General features: G+C 48.8%; 1 protein-coding gene across 1 annotated transcript in view; it reads left to right on the forward strand.

Moving 5' to 3' along the window:
• Positions 1-26,984, forward strand: part of STAM2 (signal transducing adaptor molecule 2) — a 198,115-nt gene that overhangs the window by 163,248 nt on the left and 7,883 nt on the right. Inside the window, exon 12 of the mRNA XM_063933540.1 lies at positions 1,786-1,939. Coding sequence (XP_063789610.1) covers positions 1,786-1,939 — 154 coding nt within the window. The remainder of the gene's footprint in view (positions 1-1,785; positions 1,940-26,984) is intronic.

Below are 26,984 nucleotides of genomic sequence, written 5' to 3' on the forward strand. Positions count from 1 at the left end.
ATTACAGACACTTTACAGAAATCATTAACGTAATGTAGATGTTCAGATTTGCAGAAAAAACACAATACAGAGCGGAGGCAGCCATTTTGGGTATATATCCATTTCAAGGATTGTTCAGTACTGTACACAGGTTACATTGAGCAGAATAGGCAGTAGTGTTGGCGCTACTGAATAATAAAGCAAGATACATGATTCTTAGAAAATCATCAAATCCATGCATATTTTATCTTACCCACAAACGTACCAGGGGAGGGAGCCATCTTGGGTACACTACATACAGATGCATTTTCATATACTGTATCCAGCCTCAATACATTTTAGCATGAGATGCCTGACGGGAGTGAGCGGACAGGTCCTGTGCAACTCTGCTAGCGGTAGGCCTTTTTTTTTTTCCGAAAAAATGTGTCTTAGTTGCAACGCAATGCAGCTAGGACACACAAGGAGACTGTGTTAATTGATTTGATAAATGACACTTGTATATTGTATGTGAGTGAGCCTGTATATGAAGCATAACCGAACTTGTATTGGAAAAATCTGCGGCTGCTACATTGTAGCACTTCATATACAGATTCAGGGACTCGGTTGCACACAGATATACAAGTGTCACATATTTAAATTAATCAACACAGTCTCCTGGTGTGCTGTAGACGCATTGTGTTGCGATTAAGACGCATTTTCTGCAAAAAAGATGCCCAATGCTTGCAGAATCTCACGGGTCCTGGGGCGCCGAGAAGGGCTATTTGGTGCTGCTGCAGCAGTGATGTATGAGGACACATCTGTAAGTTACAATGTGAAAAAAATAAATGTTACATGGAAATGAGACAGGAGGGTAAAAATGAAAAGCTACCATTAAATAAATCGTTCTATGTGTTGATCATTCTGCCCAAGTAGTGTGCAGTGGGGAATTATTGTTGCTAGTTATTTTAGACAGCGCATAAGTATTCTGCTGCATACAGAGAATATTTGGCCATTTGCATCAGACCTTGTAGCTTACAGCTACATTCCCTACCGTACGTGCACACATACACATTAGGGTTAACTATTCTTGGATAGTGGGAGAAAGCCCACGCAGACACAGGGAGAATATATAAGTTCAACACAGTTAGGGTAATAGTGGAAATGGAACCCAAAACCACAGTGCTGTGAGGCAGCAATGCTAACCATTGCACCAACCATACTGCCCAGAAGAAATTGTGAAAAAAATACATCAGAAAACAGGGAATCAACCAACTTGGGTGTATTACAGTGGTTCCTGTAGTGGTGCTGGGGTCCTGGATAATATACAGTACATGTTTTGATGGTGAGGGAGCCAAGGTAAAAGGTAGGCTGATTGGAAAGACAGTGGATGATGAGGGATGGAAGAATAGGGGGGAGGGAAGGCTGTTTGTGTACTGCAGTTAGAAGTACCTTCTAAGGCAGACTAATAACATATGACCTACTGCTAAATAAATGAGGACTGATTGTAATAATAATAGTTTAATAGAAATTGAGGTTACAGAGTAGGTCAAAGTCCAGTTCAATCTCCAGTTACAACTCGTCATCCTTTAAATGGTTTATAACGGTAGGCCAGAGCCTGTGACTGAATCTTGTTCCAGCCCATATCCGTTCCCTCCCTGTGATTTCAGTTTGTAGAGGAGAGGCGTGATTAAGAGCAGTGTTGGTATAGTGCGGAATTATTTTTAGGCACGCTTTTGTTTTCCCCCATATGTAGTTGGCTACGTTGCACATTTGTTTGACTTCAGATTTGTATTTTTAGTTCTAAGTAACCTTTTGTTTTCTAACCAGGAAACATTCTGAGCTGTCTGAGCTGAATGTGAAGGTCCTGGAGGCGTTAGAATTGTACAACAAACTAGCGAATGAAGCACCAATGTATTCCGTGTACAGCAAGCCCCCCCCACAGACACACTACACCCCACCTTCTCTGGGAGTCTCCATGCAGGTAAGAGCTTCTTTCCTATTAATTGCCTAGTTGTATTGCATTCTAAGGGTTCCTTATTGATTTTTAAAGATAGTTCTCACCCTATTAGGGTTGCAGTGGACACATGCTTAGAGGTGTTCTCCACACTCTGGTAAAAGCTAACTCTGGACAACACATAATAAAATGACAGTGACAGCAGGGGGAAAGCACTGCCATCCGTTCAGATGCCTATGGCTTCCCTGTGTTCCCAATGGGCCTAATTCAGACCTGATCGTAGATGTGCTAAATTTACCACATCTACAATCAGTCACACAGACATGCGGGGGGACGCCCAGCACAGGGCTGGTCCTCCCCGCATGTCAGTCCAGACCACCCCGCACAAGTACAAAAGCATCGCACAGCAGCGATGCTTTTGTACTTTAGGAGTAGCTCCCTGCCAGCACAGCTCCTGTGCGCTGGCAGGAGCTACTCGTCGCTGTGACGGTCGCAGCGGCTGCATGGGACGTCAAGCAGCCGCCGCAGCCTGCCCCCCCCCCCCCCCCCCCAACGGTCTGGGCACGCCTGCATTGCCCGGATCGCGCCACCTAAATGGCGGCCAAACGCAGCTGGCCCGCCCAGCGACTGCCTCTGCCTGTCAGTCATACAGCGGCAGTCGCATGTGCAGTTCAGACCTGATCAGCTACAGCAGCGATCAGGTCTGAATTAGGCCCAATGTCTGTTCACCCTGCGGAAGCAAGGTTTGGTTTGGACTACAGCTTGTCAGCACTCCACTATATGTGGCACAACACCACTCTCCAAACTCTGTATTGAGGGCCAGGAAGACATGTTTTTGTAGGTTGAAGTGCATCTCGGTGTGGCAGATTGCACACAGTGTGGTGCAGTGGTTTCACAATGTTTCTCTAACGTCCTAGTGGATGCTGGGGACTCCGTCAGGACCATGGGGAATAGCGGCTCCGCAGCAGACAGTGGCACAAAAGCACGCTTTTAGGATCAAATGGTGTGTACTGGCTCCTCCCCCTATGACCCTCCCCCAAGCCTCAGTTAGGTTTTTGTGCCCGTCCGAGCAGGGTGCAATCTAGGTGGCTCTCCTAAAGAGCTGCTTAGAAAAAGTTTTTAGGTTTATTATTTTCAGTGAGTCCTGCTGGCAACAGGCTCACTGCAACGAGGGACTTAGGGGAGAGATTTTCAACTCACCTGCGTGCAGGATGGATTGGAGTCTTAGGCTACTGGACATAGCTTCAGAGGGAGTCGGAACACAGGTCACCCTGGGGTTCGTCCCGGAGCCGCGCCGCCAATCCCCCTTACAGATGCTGAAGATCGAGGGTCCGGAAACAGGCGGCAGAAGGCTCTTCAGCCTTCATGAAGGTAGCGCACAGCACTGCAGCTGTGCGCCATTGTTGCTACACACTTCACACTGAACGGTCACGGAGGGTGCAGGGCGCTGCTGGGGGCGCCCTGGGCAGCAATATTTAATACCTTTTGATGGCAAAGAATACACCACATATAGCCATTGAGGCTATATGTATGTATTTAACCCAGGCCAGATATCTCAAAACCCGGGAGAAAAGCCCGCCGAAAAGGGGGCGGGGCTTATTCTCCTCAGCACACAGCGCCATTTTCCTGCTCAGCTCCGCTGTGAGGAAGGCTCCCAGGACTCTCCCCTGCACTGCACTACAGAAACAGGGTAACAAAGAGAAGGGGGGCATATTTTGGCGATATTTATATATTTAAAGCGCATATAACAAAAACAACACCTTTTAGGGTTGTTTATATACATTTTATAGCGCTTTTGGTGTGTGCTGGCAAACTCTCCCTCTGTCTCCCCAAAGGGCTAGTGGGGTCCTGTCTTCGATAAGAGCATTCCCTGTGTATCTGCTGTGTGTCGGTACGTGTGTGTCGACATGTATGAGGACGATGTTGGTGTGGAGGCGGAGCAATTGCCGGTAATGGTGATGTCACCCCCTAGGGAGTCGACACCGAAATGGATGGCTTTAATTATGGAATTACGTGATAATGTTAGTACATTACAAAAGTCAGTTGACGAAATGAGACGGCCGGAAAACCAGTTGGTACCTGCTCAGGCGTCTCAGACACCGTCAGGGGCTGTAAAACGTCCCTTACCTCAGTCAGTCGACACAGGTACCGACACAGATGAATCTAGTGTCGACGGTGAAGAAACAAACGTATTTTCCAATAGGGCCACACGTTATATGATCACGGCAATGAAGGAGGCTTTGCAGATCTCTGATACTGCAGGTACCTCAAAAAGGGGTATTATGTGGGGGGTGAAAAAAACTACCTGTAGCTTTTCCAGAATCAGAGGAATTGAATGACGTGTGTGATGAAGCGTGGGTTAACCCAGATAGAAAACTGCTAATTTCTAAGAAGTTATTGGCATTATACCCTTTCCCACCAGAGGTTAGGGCGCGCTGGGAAACACCCCCTAGGGTGGATAAAGCGCTCACACGTTTATCAAAACAAGTGGCGTTGCCGTCTCCAGATACGGCCGCCCTCAAGGATCCAGCAGATAGGAGGCTGGAAACTACCCTGAAGAGTATATACACGCATACTGGTGTTATACTCCGACCAGCAATAGCCTCAGCCTGGATGTGCAGTGCTGGGGTAGTGTGGTTGGATTCCCTGACTGAAAATATTGATACCCTGGATAGGGACAGTATTTTATTGACTCTAGAGCAATTAAAGGATGCGTTTTCTTTATATGCGAGATGCTCAGAGGGATGTTTGCACTCTGGCATCGAGAGTAAGTGCGATGTCCATATCTGCCAGAAGAAGTTTATGGACGCGACAGTGGTCAGGTGATGCGGATTCCAAAAGGCATATGGAAGTATTGCCATATAAAGGAGAGGAATTATTTGGGGTTGGTCTATCGGATCTGGTGGCCACGGCAACTGCCGGCAAATCCACTTTTTTACCTCAGACCCCCTCCCAACAGAAAAAGACACCGTCTTTTCAGCCGCAGTCCTTTCGCTCCTATAAAAACAAGCGGGCAAAAGGACCGTCTTATCTGCCACGAGGCAGAGGAAAGGGTAAGAGAGGGCAGCAAGCAGCCCCTGCCCAGGACCAGAAGCCCGCCCCGGGTTCTACAAAGCCTTCAGCATGACGCTGGGGCTTTACAAGCGGACTCAGGAGCGGTGGGGGGTCGACTAAAGATTTTCAGCAATCAGTGGGCTCGCTCACAGGTGGACCCGTGGATCCTGCAGATAGTATCTCAGGGTTACATGTTGGAATTCGAAAGATCTCCCCCTCGCCGTTTCCTAAAGTCTGCTTTACCAACGTCTCCCTCAGAAAGGGCGACGGTATTGGAAGCCATTCACAAGCTGTATTCTCAGCAGGTGATAGTCAAGGTACCCCTCCTACAACAGGGAAAGGGGTATTATTCCACACTATTTGTGGTACCGAAGCCGGACGGTTCGGTAAGACCTATTCTAAATCTGAAATCCTTGAACCTGTACATACAGAAATTCAAGTTCAAGATGGAGTCACTAAGAGCAGTGATAGCGAATCTGGAAGAAGGGGACTTCATGGTGTCCCTGGACATAAAAGATGCTTATCTGCATGTCCCAATTTACCCCTCACACCAAGGGTATCTCAGGTTCGTGATACAAGACTGTCATTATCAGTTTCAAACGCTGCCGTTTGGTTTGTCCACGGCACCTCGGGTCTTTACCAAGGTAATGACCGAAATGATGGTTCTTCTACGAAGAAAAGGCGTATTAATTATCCCTTACTTGGACGATCTCCTGATAAGGGCAAAGTCCAGAGAACAGCTGGAAGTCGGTGTAGCACTAACCCAAGTAGTGCTTCAACAACACGGGTGGATTCTGAATCTTCCAAAATCTCAATTGTCCCCGACAACACGTCTGCTGTTCCTGGGAATGATTCTGGACACGGTTCAGAAAAAGGTGTTTCTCCCGGAGGAGAAAGCAAGGGAGTTATCCGAACTTGTCAGGAACCTCCTAAAACCAGGAAATGTGTCAGTACATCAATGCACAAGAGTCCTGGGAAAGATGGTGGCTTCTTACGAAGCAATTCCATTCGGCAGATTCCATGCACGAATATTTCAGTGGGATCTGCTGGACAAATGGTCCGGATCGCATCTGCACATGCATCAGCGGATAACACTGTCACCAAGGACAAGGTTGTCTCTCCTGTGGTGGTTGCAGAGTGCCCATCTGTTAGAGGGCCGCAGGTTCGGCATACAGGACTGGGTCCTGGTGACTACGGATGCCAGCCTACGGGGCTGGGGAGCAGTCACACAGGGAAGAAACTTCCAGGGTGTATGGTCAAACCTGGAGACGTCTCTTCACATAAATATACTGGAGCTAAGAGCGATCTACAATGCTCTAAGCTTGGCGAAACCGCTGCTTCAGGGTCAGCCGGTGTTGATCCAGTCGGACAACATCACGGCAGTCGCCCACGTAAACAGACAAGGCGGCACGAGAAGCAGAAGAGCAATGACAGAAGCTGCAAGGATTCTTCGCTGGGCGGAAAATCATGTCATAGCACTGTCAGCAGTGTTCATCCCGGGAGTGGACAACTGGGAAGCAGACTTCCTCAGCAGACACGACCTTCACCCGGGAGAGTGGGGACTTCATCCGGAAGTTTTCCACATGATTGTGAACCATTGGGAAAAACCAAAGGTGGACATGATGGCGTCTCGCCTCAACAAAAAACTGGACAGATATTGCGCCAGGTCAAGAGACCCTCAGGCAATAGCTGTGGACGCTCTGGTAACACCGTGGGTGTACCAGTCAGTGTATGTTTTTCCTCCTCTGCCTCTCATACCAAAGGTACTGAGAATTATACGGAAAAGGGGAGTAAGAACAATACTAGTGGCTCCGGATTGGCCAAGAAGAACTTGGTATCCGGAACTTCAAGAGATGCTCACGGAAGATCCGTGGCCTCTACCTCTAAGAAGGGATCTGCTTCAGCAGGGACCTTGTATGTTCCAAGACTTACCGCGACTGCGTTTGACGGCATGGCGGTTGAACGCCGGATTCTAAAAGAAAAGGGCATTCCAGAGGAAGTTATTCCTACTTTGATTAAAGCTAGGAAGGAAGTGACCGCACAACATTATCACCGCATTTGGAGAAAATATGTTGCGTGGTGTGAGGCCAAGAAGGCCCCAACGGAAGAATTTCAATTGGGTCGATTCCTACATTTCCTGCAGGCAGGATTGTCTATGGGCCTCAAATTGGGGTCTATTAAAGTTCAAATTTCGGCCTTATCAATCTTCTTCCAGAAAGAATTGGCTTCAGTGCCTGAAGTACAAACTTTTGTCAAGGGTGTACTACATATACAACCCCCAATTGTGCCTCCAGTGGCACCGTGGGATCTAAACGTAGTTTTGGATTTTCTCAAATCTCATTGGTTTGAGCCTCTCAAATCGGTAGATTTGAAGTATCTTACATGGAAAGTAACCATGCTATTGGCCCTGGCTTCAGCCAGGAGAGTTTCAGAGTTGGCGGCTTTATCGTACAAAAGCCCATATCTGATTTTCCATTCGGACAGGGCAGAACTGCGGACACGTCCTCATTTTCTCCCTAAGGTGGTTTCGGCTTTTCACTTGAACCAGCCTATTGTGGTGCCTGCGGCTACTAGCGACTTGGAGGACTCCAAGTTACTGGACGTTGTCAGAGCATTGAAAATATATATTTCAAGGACAGCTGGAGTCAGAAAATCTGACTCGTTGTTTATCTTGTATGCACCCAACAAGATGGGTGCTCCTGCGTCTAAGCAGACGATTGCTCGTTGGATCTGTAGCACAATTCAACTTGCACATTCTGTGGCAGGCCTGCCACAGCCTAAAACTGTAAAAGCCCACTCCACAAGGAAGGTGGGCTCATCTTGGGCGGCTGCCCGAGGGGTCTCGGCATTACAACTTTGCCGAGCAGCTACGTGGTCAGGGGAGAACACGTTTGTAAAATTTTACAAATTTGATACTCTGGCTAAAGAGGACTTGGAGTTCTCTCATTCGGTGCTGCAGAGTCATCCGCACTCTCCCGCCCGTTTGGGAGCTTTGGTATAATCCCCATGGTCCTGACGGAGTCCCCAGCATCCACTAGGACGTTAGAGAAAATAAGAATTTACTTACCGATAATTCTATTTCTCGTAGTCCGTAGTGGATGCTGGGCGCCCATCCCAAGTGCGGATTGTCTGCATTACTTGTACATAGTTATTGTTACAAAAATCGGGTTATTATTGTTGTGAGCCATCTTTTTTAAGAGGCTACTTCTTTGTTATCATACTGTTAACTGGGTTCAGATCACAAGTTGTACGGTGTGATTGGTGTGGCTGGTATGAGTCTTACCCGGGATTCAAGATCCTTCCTTATTGTGTACGCTCGTCCGGGCACAGTACCTAACTGAGGCTTGGAGGAGGGTCATAGGGGGAGGAGCCAGTACACACCATGTGATCCTAAAAGCTTGCTTTTGTGCCCTGTCTCCAGCGGAGCCGCTATTCCCCATGGTCCTGACGGAGTCCCCAGCATCCACTACGGACTACGAGAAATAGAATTATCGGTAAGTAAATTCTTATTTAGTGTGGAGGTGAAGGCGAAGGCTATGTACCATTATTTTTTTCTCTAACGTCCTTGAGGATGCTGGGACTCCGTATGGACCATGGGGAATAGACGGGCTCCGCAGGAGATAGGGCATTTTAAGAAAGCTTTGGACTCTGGGTGTGCACTGGCTCCTCCCTCTATGCCCCTCCTCCAGACCTCAGTTTTACACTGTGCCCAGAGCAGGATGGGTGCACTGCAGAGAGCTCTCCTGAGTTCTCTGCCTAAAAGCATTTTTGTTTGAATTTTTTCTCTACTTTTTCTACTTTTTCACAGGGAGCGCTGCTGGCAACAGGCTCCCTGCATCGAGGGACTGAGGAGAGAGGAGCAGACCTTCTTGTCTAAGATAGGCTCTGCTTCCTCGGCTTCTGGACACCTTTAGCTCCAGAGGGGGTGAACGCAGGTTCTTACTGGGCGTCCACTCCCGGAGCCGCGCCGCCGTTCTCCTCACAGAGCTAGAAGAACAGAAGACGGAAGTCGTCAGGCGGCAGAAGCCTTCAGCTTCACGGAGGTAACGCACAGCACTGCAGCTGTGCGTCATTGCTCCCATACACCTCACACACTCCGGTCACTGTAAGGGTGCAGGGCGCAGGGGGGGGCGCCCTGGGCAGACATATAAACACCTCTTATGGCAAAAGACAATATACATGTACAGGTGGGCACTGTACATGTATATAAAAGAGCCCCCGCCATATTTTTGTAAGTGTGAGCGGGACAGAAGCCCGCCGCCGAGGGGGCGGGGCTTCTCCCTCAGCACTCACCAGCGCCATTTTCTCTCCACAGCACCTCTGAGAGGAAGCTCCCCGGACTCTCCCCTGCTTACACACGGTGAAGGGGTGTTTAAAAGAGAGGGGGCGGGGGGGGGGCACATAATTGGCGGATAACATATTATACAGCGCTGCTGGGGAAAAACATTTTGTGTTGGTCTCCAGGATCATTGCGCTGGGGTGTGTGCTAGCATACTCTCTCTCTGTCTCTCCAAAGGGCCTTGACAGGGATACTGTCTTCAGGAAAGGGGTTCCCTGTGTGAGTGAAGTGTGTCGGTACGCGTGTGTCGACATGTTTGACGAGGAAGGCTCGCTTAATGTGGAGGGGGGAGTGCTTGAAGGTCATGTTGCCGTCGGCAACGCCGACACCGGAATGGGTGGATATGCTGAATGTCTTGAATGCAAATGTCAATCTATTGCATAAAAGGTTAGACAAGGCAGAAGCTAGGGATCAGTCAGGTAGCCAGTCCATGCCTGTCCCTGTATGAAGATGCAAAATTACAGCCGAAGGTGGCAAAAGGTATTCGGTACATGATTATTGCCATTAAAGAGGTTTTGCATATTACTGAAGAAACCCCGGTCCCTGACACGAGGGTACACATGTATAAAGGGAAAAAGCCTGAAGTCGCCTTTCCATCCTCATTTGAACTAAGTGAATTGTGCGAAAAGGCTTGGGAATCTCCGGATAGGAGACCACAAGTTCCCAAAAGGGTTCTTATGGCGTTTCCTTTTCCACAAACTGATAGGATACGCTGGGAATCTTCGCCTAAAGTAGACAAGGCGCTGACACGCTTGTCCAAAAAGGTGGCACTGCCTTCTCAGGATACGGCCTCCCTCAAGGAACCTGCTGACCGCAGGCAGGAAATTACCTTGAAGCACATTTACACTCATTCAGGTACTATTGCTAGACCGGCTATGGCGTCGGCCTGGGTTTGTAGTGCGGTTGTGGCATGGGCAGATTCCTTATCTACGGAGATTGACACCTTAGATAGGGATGCTATTCAAATGACCATAGAGCATATCAGAGATGCTGCCTTGTATATGAGAGATGCTCAGAGAGACATTTGTTTATTAAGCTCCAGAATAAATGCTATGTCTATTTCTGCTAGGCGGCTCTTGTGGACCCGACAGTGGACGGGAGATGCCGATTCAAAGCGGCATATGGAGTCCTTGCCTTACAAAGGGGAGGAGTTGTTTGGAGACGGCCTCTCGGACCTTGTCGCTACGGCTGGTAAGTCGAATTTCTTACCTTATGTCACCCCGCAGCATACAAAAAAGGCACCTCATTATCAAATGCAGTCCTTTCGATCCAATAAAAACAAAAAGGTACGGGGATCGTCCTTTGTTGCCAGAGGGAAAAGCAGGGGAAAGAAGCTGCACACAGCTAGTTCCCAAGAGCAAAAGTCCTCCCCTGCCTCTGCAAAGTCCACCGCATGACGCTGGGGCTTCCCGGGGGGAGGCAGATCTAGTGGGGGCTCGTCTTCTGTTTTTCAGCCATGTCTGGGTTCACTCGCAGGTGGATCCCTGGGCATTAGAGATTGTTTTTCAGGGATACAGGCTGGAATTCGAGGACTTGCCTCCTCGCCGATTTTTCAAATCGGCTCTGCCGGCTTCCCCGTCAGAGAGGGAGCTAGTGTTGGCGGCAATCCAAAAATTGTATATTCAACAGGTGATTGTCACAGTTCCTCATCTCCAGCAAGGAGAGGGATATTACTCAACCCTGTTTGTGGTTCCGAAACCGGACGGTTCGGTCAGACCCATTTTAAACCTAAAATCTCTGAACCTGTACTTGAAGAGGTTCAAGATGAAATCACTCAGGGCGGTCATCGCCAGCCTGGAGGGGGGGGATTGGATGGTGTCCCTGGACATAAAGGATGCATACCTTCATGTTCCGATATTCCCCCCCTCATCAGGCGTTCCTGAGATTTGCAGTGCAGGACTGTCGGTACCAATTTCAGACATTGCCGTTTGGATTTTCCACGGCCCCGAGGATTTTCACCAAGGTAATGGCGGAAATGATGGTGCTCCTGCGCAGGCAGGGGGTCACAATTATCCCATACTTGGACGATCTCCTCATAAAGGCGAGATCTCTGGAGAAGTTGCTGGACAGCGTGTCTCTGTCCATGAAGACGTTGCAGCTACACGGCTGGATTCTCAATATACCGAAGTCCCAGCTAGTCCCTACAACGCGTCTGACCTTTTTGGGGCTGATTCTAGACACAGACCAGAAAAAGGTTTTTCTTCCGATCGAAAAGGTTCAGGAGCTCATAGCCATGGTCAGGAACCTATTAAAACCAAAAAAGGTTTCAGTGCATCATTGCACGCGGGTCCTGGGGAAGATGGTGGCTTGATACGAGCCCATCCCTTTCGGCAGGTTCCATGCGAGGACCTTTCAATGGGACCTCTTGGACAAGTGGTCCGGGTCCCATTTACGAATGCATCAAAGGATCACCCTGTCTCCCAGGACCAGGGTATCTCTCCTGTGGTGGCTGAACAGTGCTCACCTGCTAGAGGGTCGCAGGTTCGGCATTCAGGACTGGGTCCTGGTGACCACGGATGCAAGCCTCCAAGGCTGGGGAGCAGTAACACTGGGAAGAAATTTCCAAGGTCTCTGGTCAAACCTAGAGACTTGTCTCCACATCAACGTCCTGGAGTTGAGGGCCATATACAACGCCCTGTGTCAAGCGGAGGAATTGCTTCGGAGAAAACCGGTTCTGATTCAGTCGGACAACGTCACGGCAGTGGCTCATATAAACCGCCAAGGCGGAACAAGAAGCAGAGTGGCCATGGCAGAAGCGACCAGGATTCTACGCTGGGCGGAAGGCCATGTAAGCGCGCTATCAGCAGTGTTCATCCCGGGGGTGGACAACTGGGAGGCGGACTTCCTCAGCAGGCACGACCTGCATCCGGGAGAGGGGGGACTTCATCAAGAAGTCTTCGCACAGATCACGGATCGATGGGGACTGCCTCAAATCGACATGATGGCATCCCGTCTCAACAAAAAGCTAAAGCGGTATTGCGCCAGGTCAAGGGACCCTCAGGCGGTAGCGGTAGACGCTGTGGTGACACCTTGGGTGTTCAGATCGGTCTATGTGTTTCCTCCTCTTCCTCTCATACCCAAAGTGTTGAGAATAATAAGAATGAGCAGGGTCAGAACAATCCTCATTGTTCCAGATTGGCCACGGAGGACTTGGTATCCGGAGCTGCAAGAGTTGCTCACAGAAGATCCGTGGCCTCTTCCTCTAAGGCAGGACCTGCTGCGGCAGGGGCCCTGTCTGTTCCAAGACTTACCGCGGCTGCGTTTGACGGCATGGCGGTTGAACGCCGGATCCTAGCGGAAAAAGGAATTCCGGAGAAAGTCATTCCTACCCTGATCAAGGCTAGGAAAGACGTGACGTTAAAACATTATCACCGTATATGGCGGAAATATGTTTCTTGGTGTGAGGCCAGAGCTGCTCCTACGGAGGAGTTCCATTTGGGCCGTCTGCTTCACTTCCTTCAAACAGGAGTGACTTTGGGCCTAAAATTAGGGTCCATAAAGGTCCAAATTTCGGCCTTATCCATTTTCTTTCAAAGAGAATTAGCCTCTCTTCCTGAAGTACAGACTTTTGTGAAGGGGGTGCTGCATATTCAGCCTCCCTTTGTGCCACCGGTGGCGCCTTGGGATCTTAACGTGGTGTTACGTTTCCTCAAGTCACCTTGGTTTGAACCACTCAAAACTGTGGAGTTGAAATACCTCACGTGGAAAGTGGTCATGTTGTTGGCATTAGCTTCGGCTAGACGTGTTTCAGAATTGGCGGCTTTATCACGTAAAAGCCCATACTTGGTTTTTCACGTGGATAGGGCAGAGTTGAGGACTCGTCCTCAATTTCTGCCAAAGGTGGTCTCATCTTTTCATATGAACCAACCTATTGTCGTGCCTGTGGCTACACGGAACTTGGAGGATTCCGAGTCCCTGGATGTGGTCAGGGCTTTGAAGATTTATGTGACCAGAACGGCTAGAATCAGGAAGACTGAAGCTCTGTTTGTTCTGTAAGCGGCCAACAAGGTTGGCGCTCCTGCTTCAAAGCAGACTATTGCTCGCTGGATCTGTAACACGATTCAGCAGGCGCAATCTACGGCAGGATTGCAGTTACCGAAATCGGTTAAGGCCCATTCCACTAGGAAAGTGGGCTCTTCTTGGGCGGCTGCCCGAGGGGTCTCGGCATTACAGTTGTGCCGAGCAGCTACTTGGTCGGGGTCTAACACCTTTGCAAAGTTCTATAAGTTTGATAGCCTGGCTGAGGAGGACCTCCTGTTTGCTCAATCGGTGCTGCAGAGTCATCCGCACTCTCCCGCCCGTTTGGGAGCTTTGGTATAATCCCCATGGTCCTTAGAGTCCCAGCATCCTCAAGGACGTTAGAGAAAATAAGATTTTACTTACCAGTAAATCTATTTCTCGTAGTCCGTAGAGGATGCTGGGTGCCCGTCCCAAGTGCGGACTTCTTCTGCAAGACTTGTATATAGTTATTGCTTACATAAGGGTTATGTTATAGTTTATCGGTTGAACCGTGGCTATGTTGTTAACTGGGTAGTTTATCACAAGTTATACGATGTGATTGGTGTGGCTGGTATGGATCTCGCCTTTAGATTTACAAAAATACTTCCTCGTACTGTCCATCTCCTCTGGGCACAGTTTCCCTAACTGAGGTCTGGAGGAGGGGCATAGAGGGAGGAGCCAGTGCACACCCAGAGTCCAAAGCTTTCTTAAAGTGCCCTATCTCCTGCGGAGCCCGTCTATTCCCCATGGTCCTTACGGAGTCCCAGCATCCTCTACGGACTACGAGAAATAGATTTACCGGTAAGTAAAATCTTATTTCTCTGACGTCCTAGTGGATGCTGGGAACTCCGTAAGGACCATGGGGATTAGCGGCTCCGCACGAGACTGGGCACAAAAGTAAAGCTTTAGGACTACCTGGTGTGCACTGGCTCCTCCCCCTATGACCCTCCTCCAAGCCTCAGTTAGATTTTTGTGCCCGGCCGAGAAGGGTGCACACTAGGGGCTCTCCTGAGCTTCTTAGTGAAAGTTTAGTTTTAGGTTTTTTATTTTCAGTGAGACCTGCTGGCAACAGGCTCACTGCATCGAGGGACTAAGGGGAGAAGAAGCGAACTCACCTGCGTGCAGAGTGGATTGGGCTTCTTAGGCTACTGGACACCATTAGCTCCAGAGGGACCGAACACAGGCCCAGCCTCGGAGCTCGGTCCCAGAGCCGCGCCGCCGGCCCCCTTACAGAGCCAGAAGCAAGAAGAGGTCCGGAAAATCGGCGGCAGAAGACATCCTGTCTTCACCAAGGTAGCGCACAGCACTGCAGCTGTGCGCCATTGCTCCTCAGCACACTTCACACTTCGGTCACTGAGGTTGCAGGGCGCTAGGGTGGGCGCCCTGAGCAGCAATAAAAACACCTTGGCTGGCGAAAATACATCACATATAGCCCCCAGGGCTATATGGATGAATTTTAACCCCTGCCAGATTCCACAGAAAAACGGGAGAAAAGGCCGCCGAGAAGGGGGCGGAGCCTATCTCCTCAGCACACTGGCGCCATTTTCTCTCACAGCTCCGTTGGAGGGAAGCTCCCTGGCTCTCCCCTGCAGTTACTACACTACAGAAAGGGGTTAAAAAAGAGAGGGGGGCACTAATTAGGCGCAGTATAACAATACAGCAGCTATAAGGGGAAAAACACTTATATAAGGTTATCCCTGTGTATGTATATATATATATATATATATATATATATATATATATATATATATATATATATATATATATATATAAAGTCTTTGTATGGACCGGCACTCACCCCTCTGTCAGTAATACCCCGGTGCCTTCTGGAGAAAATGATGCAGACGTCTAATTCAAACAGCAGCGGCACTCGTGGGATTTAAAGTCAAAAATCAACGTGTATTTCACATCAAGATAGCCGACGTTTCGGGGCACACACGCCCCTTTGTCAAGGTGAGTAACATGAGTAAGTGCGCTGTCCATTTCTGCCAGAAGAGGGTTATGGACAAGACAGTGGTCAGGTGATGATGATTCCAAAAGGCATATGGAAGTATCGCCTTATAAAAGGGAGGAGTTATTTGGGGTAGGTCTAACAGACCTGGTGGCCACTGGAAACAGCCAATTCCCAGGAACAAAAGCCCTCTCCCGCCTCCGCAAAGTCCTCAGCATGACGCTGGGGCTTTACAAGTGGTCTCAGGCACGGTGGGGGCCCGTCTCAAGAAATTCGAGACGTCTCCCCCTCGCCGTTTCATAAAGTCTGCTTTACCGACGTCTCCCTCAGACAGGGAGACAGTATTGCAAGCCATTCACAGGCTGTATTCCCAGCAGGTGATAATCAAGGTACCCCTCCTGCAACAGGGAAAGGGGTACTATTCCACACTATTTGTGGTACCGAAGCCGGACGGCTCGGTGAGACCATTTTTAAATTTAAAATCCTTGAACACTTACATACAAAGGTTCAAATTCAAGATGGAGTCACTCAGAGCAGTGATTGCAAACCTGGAAGAAGGGGACTATATGGTCTCTCTGGACATCAAAGATGCTTACCTACATGTCCCAATTTACCCTTCTCCAAGGGTACCTCAGATTTGTGGTACAGAACTGTCACTATCAGTTTCAGACGCTGCCGATTGGATTGTCCACGGCACCCCGGGTCTTTACCAAGGTAATGGCCGAAATGATGATACTCCTTCGAAAGAAGGGAGTTTTAGTTATCCCTTACTTGGACGATCTCCTGATAAGGGCAAGATCCAGGGAACAGTTGGAAGTCGGGGTAGCACTATCTCAGATAGTGCTGCGGCAGCACGGTGGGATTCTCAATATTCCAAAATCGCAGCTGATCCCGACGACACGCCTTCTATTCCTAGGGATGATCCTGGACACAGTCCGGAAAAAGGTGTTTTCTCCCGGAGGAGAAAGCCAGGGAGTTATCCGAACTAGTCAGAAACCTCCTAAAACCAGGCCAAGTGTCAGTGCATCAGTGCACAAGGGTCCTGGGAAAAATGGTGGCTTCCTACGAAGCAATTCCATTCGGCAGATTCCACGCAAGAACTTTCCAGTGGGACCTGCTGGACAAATGGTCCGGATCGCATCTTCAGATGCATCAGCGGATAACCCTGTCACCAAAGACAAGGGTGTCTCTCCTGTGGTGGTTGCAGAGTGCTCATCTTCTAGAGGGCCGCAGATTCGGCATTCAGGACTGGGTCCTGGTGACCACGGATGCCAGCCTGAGAGGCTGGGGTGCAGTCACACAGGGAAAAAATTTCCAGGGCTTGTGGTCAAGCCTGGAGACATCACTTCACATAAATATTTTGGAGCTAAGGGCCATTTACAATGCCCTAAGCCAAGCAAGACCTCTGCTTCAAGGTCAGCCGGTGCTGATCCAGTCGGACAATATCACGGCCGTCGCCCACGTAAACAGATAGGGCGGCACAAGAAGCAGGAGGGCAATGGCAGAAGCTGCAAGGATTTTTCGCTGGGCGGAAAATCATGTGATAGCACTGTCAGCAGTGTTCATTCCGGGAGTGGACAACTGGGAAGCAGACTTCCTCAGCAGGCACGACCTCCACCCGGGAGAGTGGGGACTTCACCCAGAAGTCTTCCACATGATTGTAAACCATTGGGAAAAACCAAAGGTGGACATGATGGCGTCCCGCCTAAACAAAAAATTGGACAGGTATTGCGCCAGGTCAAGGGACCCTCAGGCAATAGCTGTGGACGCTCTGGTAACACCGTGGGTGTACCAGTCAGTGTATGTGTTCCCTCCTCTTCCTCTCATACCAAAAGTACTGAGAATTATAAGACGGAGTGGAGTAAGAACTATACTCGTGGCTCCGGATTGGCCAAGAAGGACTTGGTACCCGGAACTTCAAGAGATGCTCACGGAGGACCCGTGGCCTCTACCTCTAAGAAGGGACCTGCTCCAGCAAGGACCCTGTCTTTTCCAAGACTTACCGCGGCTGCGTTTGACGGCAGGGCGGTTGAACGCCGGATCCTGAAGGAAAAAGGCATTCCGGATGAAGTCATCCCTACCCTGGTCAAGCCAGGAAGGATGTAACCGCAAAGCATTATCACCGCATTTGGCGAAAATATGTTGCGTGGTGCGAGGCCAGTAAGGCCCCGATGGAGGAATTTCAACTAGGTCGATTCCTGCATTTCCTGTGAACAGGAGTGTCTATGGGCCTAAAATTGGGGTCCATTAAGGTTCAAATTTCGGCCCTGTCAATTTTCTTCCAGAAAGAACTAGCTTCTCTACCTGAAGTTCAGACGTCTGTAAAAGGGGTACTGCATATACAGCCTCCTTTTGTGCCTCCAGTGGCACTTTCGGATCTCAATGTAGTTTTGGGGTTCCTAAAGTCACATTGGTTTGAACCACTTGAATCTGTGGAGTTAAAATATCTCACATGGAAAGTGGTCATGTTGTTGGCCCTGGCCTCGGCCAGGCACGTGTCAGAATTGGGGGCTTTATCCTGTAAAAGCCCTTATCTGATCTTCCATTCAGACAGGGCGGAATTGAGGACTCGTCCTCATTTCTCTGACGTCCTAGTGGATGCTGGGGACTCCGTCAGGACCATGGGGAATAGCGGCTCCGCAGGAGACAGGGCACAAAAGTAAAAGCTTTAGGATCAGGTGGTGTGCACTGGCTCCTCCCCCTATGACCCTCCTCCAAGCCTCAGTTAGGTTTTTGTGCCCGTCCGAGCAGGGTGCAATCTAGGTGGCTCTCCTAAAGAGCTGCTTAGAAAAAGTTTTTAGGTTTTTTATTTTACAGTGAGTCCTGCTGGCAACAGGCTCACTGCAACGAGGGACTTAGGGGAGAAGAAGTGAACTCACCTGCGTGCAGGATGGATTGGCTTCTTAGGCTACTGGACACCATTAGCTCCAGAGGGATCGAACACAGGCCCAGCCATGGAGTCCGGTCCCGGAGCCGCGCCGCCGACCCCCTTGCAGATGCCGAAAAGTGAAGAAGTCCAGAAACCGGCGGCAGAAGACTTTTCAGTCTTCATGAGGTAGCGCACAGCACTGCAGCTGTGCGCCATTGTTGTCACACACTTCACACCAGCGGTCACGGAGGGTGCAGGGCGCTGCAGGGGGCGCCCTGGGCAGCAATGAGAATACCTTGTTCTGGCTAAAAAATACATCACATATAGCCCCTGGGGTTATATGGATGTATTTAACCCCTGCCAGGTCTCAGAAAAACGGGAGAAGAAGCCCGCCGAAAAGGGGGCGGGGCCTATTCTCCTCAGCACACAGCGCCATTTTCCCTCACAGAAATGCTGGTGGGAAGGCTCCCAGGCTCTCCCCTGCACTGCACTACAGAAACAGGGTTAAAACAGAGAGGGGGGGGCACTTATTTGGCGATATGATTATATATATTAAGATGCTATAAGGGAAAAACGTTTATATAAAGGTTGTCCCTGTATAATTATAGCGTTTTGGTGTGTGCTGGCAAACTCTCCCTCTGTCTCTCCAAAGGGCTAGTGGGGTCCTGTCCTCTATCAGAGCATTCCCTGTGTGTGTGCTGTGTGTCGGTACGTGTGTGTCGACATGTATGAGGACGATGTTGGTGAGGAGGCGGAGCAATTGCCTGTAATGGTGATGTCACTCTCTAGGGAGTCGACACCGGAATGGATGGCTTATTTAAGGAATTACGTGATAATGTCAACACGCTGCAAGGTCGGTTGACGACATGAGACGGCCGGCAAACCAATTAGTACCTGTCCAGGCGTCTCAAACACCGTCAGGGGCGTTAAAACGTCCTTTTACCTCAGTCGGTCGACACAGACACGGACACTGACTCCAGTGTCGACGGTGAAGAAACAAACGTATTTTCCTTTAGGGCCACACGTTACTTGTTAAGGGCAATGAAGGAGGTGTTACATATTTCTGATACTACAAGTACCACAAAAAAGGGTATTATGTGGAGTGTGAAAAAACTACCTGTAGTTTTTCCTGAATCAGATAAATTAAATGAAGTGTGTGATGATGCGTGGGTTTCCCCCGATAGAAAATTATTGGCGGTATACCCTTTCCCGCCAGAAGTTAGGGCGCGTTGGGAAACACCCCTTAGGGTGAATAAGGCGCTCACACGCTTATCAAAACAAGTGGCGGTACCGTCTCCAGATAGGGCCGCCCTCAAGGAGCCAGCTGATAGGAGGCTGGAAAATATCCTAAAAAGTATATACACACATACTGGTGTTATACTGCGACCAGCGATCGCCTCAGCCTGGATGTGCAGCGCTGGGGTGGCTTGGTCGGATTCCCTGACTGAAAATATTGATACCCTTGACAGGGACAGTATTTTATTGACTATAGAGCATTTAAAGGATGCATTTCTATATATGCGAGATGCACAGAGGGATATTTGCACTCTGGCATCAAGAGTAAGTGCGATGTCCATATCTGCCAGAAGTTGTTTATGGACACGACAGTGGTCAGGTGATGCAGATTCCAAACGGCACATGGAAGTATTGCCGTATAAAGGAGAAAAAGACAACGTCTTTTCAGCCTCAGTCCTTTCGTCCCCATAAGGGCAAGCGGGCAAAAGGCCAGTCATATCTGCCATGGGATAGAGGGAAGGGAAGAAGACTGCAGCAGGCAGCCCATTCCCAGGAACAGAAGCCCTCCACCGCTTCTGCCAAATCCTCAGCATGACGCTGGGGCCGTACAAGCGGACTCAGGTGCGGTGGGGGGTCGTCTCAAGAGTTTCAGCACGCAGTGGGCTCACTCGCAAGTGGACCCCTGGATCCTACAAGTAGTATCCCAGGGGTACAGATTGGAAATTCGAGACGTCTCCCCCTCGCAGGTTCTTGAAGTCTGCTTTACCAACGTCTCCCTCCGACAGGGAGGCAGTAGTGGAAACAATTCACAAGCTGTATTCCCAGCAGGTGATAATCAAAGTACCCCTCCTACAACAAGGAAAGGGGTATTATTCCACACTATATTGTGGTACTGAAGCCAGACGGCTCGGTGAGACCTATTCTAAATCTGAAATATTTGAACACTTACATACAAAGGTTCAAATCAAGATGGAGTCACTCAGAGCAGTGATAGCGAACCAGGAAGAAGGGGACTATATGGTGTCCCGGGACATCAGGGATGCTTACCTCCATGTCCCAATTTGCCCTTCTCACCAAGGGTACCTCAGGTTCGTGGTACAGAACTGTCACTATCAGTTTCAGACGCTGCCGGTTGGATTGTCCACGGCACCCCGGGTCCTTACCAAGGTAATGGCCGAAATGATGATTCTTCTTCAAAGAAAATGGACGATCTCCTGATAAGGGCAAGGTCCAGAGAACAGTTGGAGGTCGGAGTAGCACTATCTCAAGTAGTTCTACGACAGCACGGGTGGATTCTAAATATTCCAAAACCGCAGCTGTTTCCGACGACACGTCTGCTGTTCCTAGGGATGATTCTGGACACAGTCCAGAAAAAGGTGTTTCTCCCGGAGAAGAAAGCCAGGGAGTTATCCGAGCTAGTCAGGAACCTCCTAAAACCAGGAAAAGTGTCAGTGCATCATTGCACAAGGGTCCTGGGAAAAATGGTGGCTTCTTACGAAGCGATTCCATTCGGCAGATTTCACGCAAGAACTTTTCAGTGGGATCTGCTGGAAAAATGGTCCGGATCGCATCTTCAGATGCATCAGCGGATAACCCTGTCTCCAAGGACAAGGGTGTTTCTTCTGCGGTGGCTGCAGAGTGCTCATCTACTAAAGGGCCGCAGATTCGGCATTCAGGACTGGGTCCTGGTGACCACGGATGCCAGCCTGAGAGGCTGGGGAGCAGTCACACAGGGAAAAAATTTCCAGGGAGTGTGATCAAGTCTGGAGACTTCTCTCCACATAAATATACTGGAGCTAAGGGCAATTTACAATGTTCTAAGCTTAGCAAGACCTCTGCTTCAAGGTCAGCCGGTATTGATCCAGTGGGACAACATCACGGCAGTCGCCCACGTAAACAGACAGGGCGGCACAAGAAGCAGGAGGGCAATGGCAGAAACTGCAAGGATTCTTCGCTGGGCGAAAAATCATGTGATAGCACTGTCAGCAGTGTTCATTCCGGGAGTGGACAACTGGGAAGCAGACTTCCTCAGCAGGCACGACCTCCACCCGGGAGAGTGGGGACTTCATCGGGAAGTATTCCACATGATTGTGAACCGTTGGGAAAGACCAAAGGTGGACATGATGGCGTCCCGCCTGAACAAAAAACTGGACAGGTATTGCGCCAGGTCAAGAGACCCTCAAGCAATAGCTGTGGACGTTCTGGTAACACCGTGGGTGTACCAGTCGGTGTATGTGTTCCCTCCTCTGCTTCTCATACCCAAGGTACTGAGAATTATAAGACGTAGAGGAGTAAGAACTATACTCGTGGCTCCGGATTGGCCAGGAGGGACGTGGCGCCCGGAACTTCAAGAAATGCTCACAGAGGACTCATGGCCTCTGCCGCTAAGAAGGGACTTGCTTCAGCAAGTACCAGGTCTGTTCCAAGACTTACCGCGGCTGCGTTTGACGGCATGGCGGTGGAACGCCGGATCCTAAGGGAAAAAGGCATTCCGGAAGAGGTCATCCCTACCCTGGTCAAAGCCAGGAAGGAGGTGACCGCACAACATTATCACCACATGTGGCGAAAATATGTTGCGTGGTGTGAGGCCAGGAAGGCCCCACGAAGAAATTTCAACTCGGTCGATTCCTGCATTTCCTGCAAACAGGAGTGTCTATGGGCCTCAAATTGGGGTCCATTAAGGTTCAAATTTCGGCCCTGTCAATTTTCTTCCAGAAAGAATTGGCTTCAGTTCCTGAAGTCCAGAAGTTTGTCAAGGGAGTATTGCATATACAACCCCCTTTTTTGTGCCTCCAGTGGCACTGTGGGATCTCAACGTAGTTCTGGGATTCCTCAAATCACATTTTAAACCGCTCAAATCTGTGGATTTGAAATATCTCACATGAAAAGTGACCATGCTGTTGGCCCTGGCCTCGGCCAGGCGAGTGTCAGAATTGGCGGCTTTGTCTCACAAAAGCCATATCTGATTGTCCATTCGGACAGGGCAGAGCTGCGGACTCGTCCCCAGTTTCTTCCTAAGGTGGTGTCAGCGTTTCATCTGAACCAGCTTATTGTGGTACCTGCGGCTACTAGGGACTTGGAGGACTCCAAGTTGCTAGATGTTGTCAGGGCCCTGAAAATATAGGTTTCCAGGACGGCTGGAGTCAGGAAAACTGACTTGCTGTTATCCTGTATGCACCCAACAAACTGGGTGCTCTTGCTTCTAAGCAGACGATTGCGCGTTGGATTTGTAGCACATTTCAACTTGCACATTCTGTGGCAGGCCTGCCACAGCCTAAATCTGTCAAGGCCCATTCCACAAGGAAGGTGGGCTCATCCTGGGCGGCTGCCCGAGGGGTCTCGGCATTACAACTCTGCCGAGCAGCTACGTGGTCGGGGGAGAACACGTTTGTAAAATTCTACAAATTTGATACCCTGGCTAAAGAGGACCTGGAGTTCTCTCATTCGGTGCTGCAGAGTCATCCGCACTCTCCCGCCCGTTTGGGAGCTTTGGTATAATCCCCATGGTCCTGACGGAGTCCCCAGCATCCACTAGGACGTCAGAGAAAATAAGATTTTACTTACCGATAAATCTATTTCTCGTAGTCCGTAGTGGATGCTGGGCGCCCATCCCAAGTGCGGATTGTCTGCAATACTTGTACATAGTTATTGTTACAAAAAAATCGGGTTGTTATTGTTGTGAGCCGTCTGTTCAGAGGCTCCTACGTTTGTCATACTGTTAACTGGGTTCAGATCACAAGTTGTACGGTGTGATTGGTGTGGCTGGTATGAGTCTTACCCGGGATTCAAAATCCTTCCTTATTGTGTACGCTCGTCCGGGCACAGTATCCTAACTGAGGCTTGGAGGAGGGTCATAGGGGGAGGAGCCAGTGCACACCACCTGATCCTAAAGCTTTATTTTTGTGCCCCGTCTCCTGCGGAGCCGCTAATCCCCATGGTCCTGACGGAGTCCCCAGCATCCACTACGGACTACGAGAAATAGATTTATCGGTAAGTAAAATCTTATTTTTCTCCCTAAGGTGGTTTCAGTGTTTCATCTGAACCAACCTATTGTGGTACCTACGGCTACTAGTGACTTGGAGGACTCCAAGTTGTTGGACGTAGTCAGGGCCTTGAAAATATATGTTTCCAGGATGGCTGGAGTCAGGAAATCTGACTCGCTGTTATCCTGTATGCACCCAACAAGCTGGGTGCTTCTGCTTCTAAGCAGACTATTGCTCGTTGGATTTGTAGTACAATTCAGCTTGCACATTCTGTGGCAGGCCTGCCACAGCCAAAATCTGTAAAAGCCCATTCCACAAGGAAGGTGGGCTCATCTTGGGCGACTGCCCGAGGGGTCTCGGCGTTACAACTTTGCCGAGCAGCTACTTGGTCAGGGGCAAACACGTTTGCTAAATTCTACAAATTTGATACCCTGGCTGAGGAGGACCTGGAGTTCTCTCATTCGGTGCTGCAGAGTCATCCGCACTCTCCCGCCCGTTTGGGAGCTTTGGTATAATCCCCATGGTCCTTACGGAGTTCCCAGCATCCACTAGGACGTTAGAGAAAATAAGAATTTACTTACCGATAATTCTATTTCTCGTAGTCCGTAGTGGATGCTGGGCGCCCATCCCAAGTGCGGATTGTCTGCAATACTTGTACATAGTTATTGTTTAAAAAAATCGGGTTATTATTGTTGTGAGCCATCTTTTCAGAGGCTCCTCTGTTATCATGCTGTTAACTGGGTTCAGATCACAGGTTGTACGGTGTGATTGGTGTGGCTGGTATGAGTCTTACCCGGGATTCAAAATCCTTCCTTATTGTGTACGCTCGTCTGGGCACAGTATCCTAACTGAGGCTTGGAGGAGGGTCATAGGGGGAGGAGCCAGTGCACACCAGGTAGTCCTAAAGCTTTACTTTTGTGCCCAGTCTCCTGCGGAGCCGCTAATCCCCATGGTCCTTACGGAGTTCCCAGCATCCACTACGGACTACGAGAAATAGAATTATCGGTAAGTAAATTCTTATTTTTTTTTATCATTAACTTTTTTTTTTTTTCTGTATGTTTTTATTTCTTTTTTTAATGTAAAGCTTTAAACATTTTGAAATAGAACCAAAATCTTGATTTAGGCTTTTTTTCCCCTGCAACATTAGTGCACAGAACATAGATTACTTGTTTGCCTTGCCTAAATAATTTATTATTTGAGATACCTTCTGCAACTTATGATTCATGATTTGGTAACAGGATTCAAATGATTAAATATGGAGCTGGTGTGTTCCCAGATTTGAAATCAATGAGCCTGATTCATATTTGCACTTAATTCCGAATACGGGCAGATGTCACAGTTGTAGAGTTGCGGCTTCTATACACCGTTGTGAGCCTATCTCTGTCACTTTGTGAAATAAGGCTACATTGGTGTTGCTGTGTAGCAGCATGGCAGAAATGGGGCGTTAGCACGTAGAAGCAGCATCCTGTGAGCGTGTGGACAGAGTTGCGGGCTTTTCAAAGGTGTCGGCTCTCCTTCGCCAAGACTGGGGGCTAAATTGATAGCACGGCTAACATTCAGTATAAAACCCAGTGTGCTTTACACTGAATGTTAATACCGCTTTAAATTCTCAGCTCCATCCCACCGAGACGTGAGCTTCTGCTTTGTAATATTGCCCTGGGGCTGATACAAATGTAGAGAATAGCGATACTCTGGTAAGCAGAGGGTGGGGAGGTGCAGTCCTGGTGCTGGAAGTGTCTGGGCTGCCCCTTTGCCCATACAGTCTGAAGGCAATCACTTTAACAATTCTTTTTTGGAATGTTGTTTTATTATGTGTTAAGCTCCTGTCACACTATGGGCCTTACTCAGAGGTGGACACAATGCCTATGTTTGCGCAGTTGAGCAAAGTCCAGAAAACCCCTTCAGCGCTTGTGTTCCCGAGTGTATACAGACACTGTATTAGAGCTTGCGGCAGACAGCCATGGCTGTGTTCCCAAACACAGATCCCTAGCCTCAGACGCCATGATCAGACTTGTTTGGGATGTGGTATAATAGATCTATAATGTCTAGGTAGACAGGTTGACAACGTATGGTCGACATGCATTTGGTAGACGGGTACAAAAGGTATTGTCAACACAATTTTTTTATTTTTTTTCTGGCCACATCTTATATAGTCCACGTTATGTGACCACCATTAGTACAAATGTGTACCCTTGTAGGCTCACTTCACTCGCCACGCATCGGGCAAGGTGACTCGCTCCGCTGCCGCTACACTCGCCACAGGTTACTATTACTAGTAGATGTCCACAAGCAAATCTTGGTAAAACATGTGTCGACCATTTGTACCTGTCAACCTAACGCATGTCGACCATATGGTGTCGACTTATTGACATTGTAGCGCTATCATCCGGATAACACTTATTTGACATGGGTCACTGAGCAGCCCTTACCCTGTTGCAAGTGTCAGTGGTGGTCGCAGTGGTGTTTGTTGATGGCAGACTGTTCAAAGCCACCGTAATTGCACTGTCCACAGTCTCAAAAAGTTGGGCGTCTCAGAGCTTGCAGTATCCGTTGCACGCTTTGCCTGCGATTACATCCACCTCTGAATCCGGCTTTATGTTTTCTGGTCTGCTAGAGAAATGTTCATGAGAATCCGCTTTCATTGGCGGAATATGGTGTTTTCCTGTGGCACATAACTGCTCCAGCTGTCGGGGCACCGCATGTGGCGGTCTCACAGCTGTAAAGCACACTGTGGCCAGGAAACGGTTTCCAATGGAAGACCAGGGTCACTAAATTATGATGTGATCACTTCTTAATCCTTTTTTTTTTTTTTTTTTTTTTTTTAATGAATTTGATACCAGTCACGAGGGTATATTTACGTGTGGGTTTATGGAAGTGGAGATGTTGCCCATAGCAACCAATCCAATTCTAGCTATTATCTTTTAGATCGTGCTAGATAAATAAGTAGAATCTGGTTGGTTGCTATGGGCAACATCTCCAGTTTTAAATACACCTCCTGGTGTCTTAACTGGTCTGGAAATAGTCAAAGATCTACTTTCTATCAATGTATATTCATGAATTGGATATAACTACCATACAAACACAATGCAAGCTGAAGTTTAATATTGAAACACCCAATAAACAAGCCTTTTGCTTGTGATATTTATAAGCATCACATTGAGCATCACTAAAAGATTCACTTTCCTCTATTTGCATGTAGGAGTGACTATATTTTATATGGAAACATCGAATGCTTTTCCCTTACTCAGGAATGCTTCTGTACGTCTCAGAACAGTTGACCCGTGTAAGTCAGAAGCTCTCTGAATAATGAAGCACAGCTTGAACCACAGTTTAGAGTGAGAACAGCAGTAAATGTATTATGATCTTTTCCTATAGTTATCTCTGGGAAGCATCCGCTTTGATCTTCCTTTTTACCCGCTTTCTATACTGACCCTTGACACTAACTTCAGCAGAATGGTGTGTTAACAACAAGCGAAGCTTTGTGGAAGAGCTTGGACTCAGATGACCTATGGAACACCTCCAGCTATATTACAGTTCTTCATTGCTCCATCATATCTTGTCATGATTTAAGTTACCTGGTCTATTGTGCTGTGCTAGGTTCTGACTCTTCAGTTTGTAAAGTGTAGTATTCCCTACCCAGC

The sequence above is a fragment of the Pseudophryne corroboree genome, chromosome 7 (genome assembly GCF_028390025.1).
Source record: "Pseudophryne corroboree isolate aPseCor3 chromosome 7, aPseCor3.hap2, whole genome shotgun sequence".
NCBI lineage: Eukaryota > Metazoa > Chordata > Amphibia > Anura > Myobatrachidae > Pseudophryne > Pseudophryne corroboree.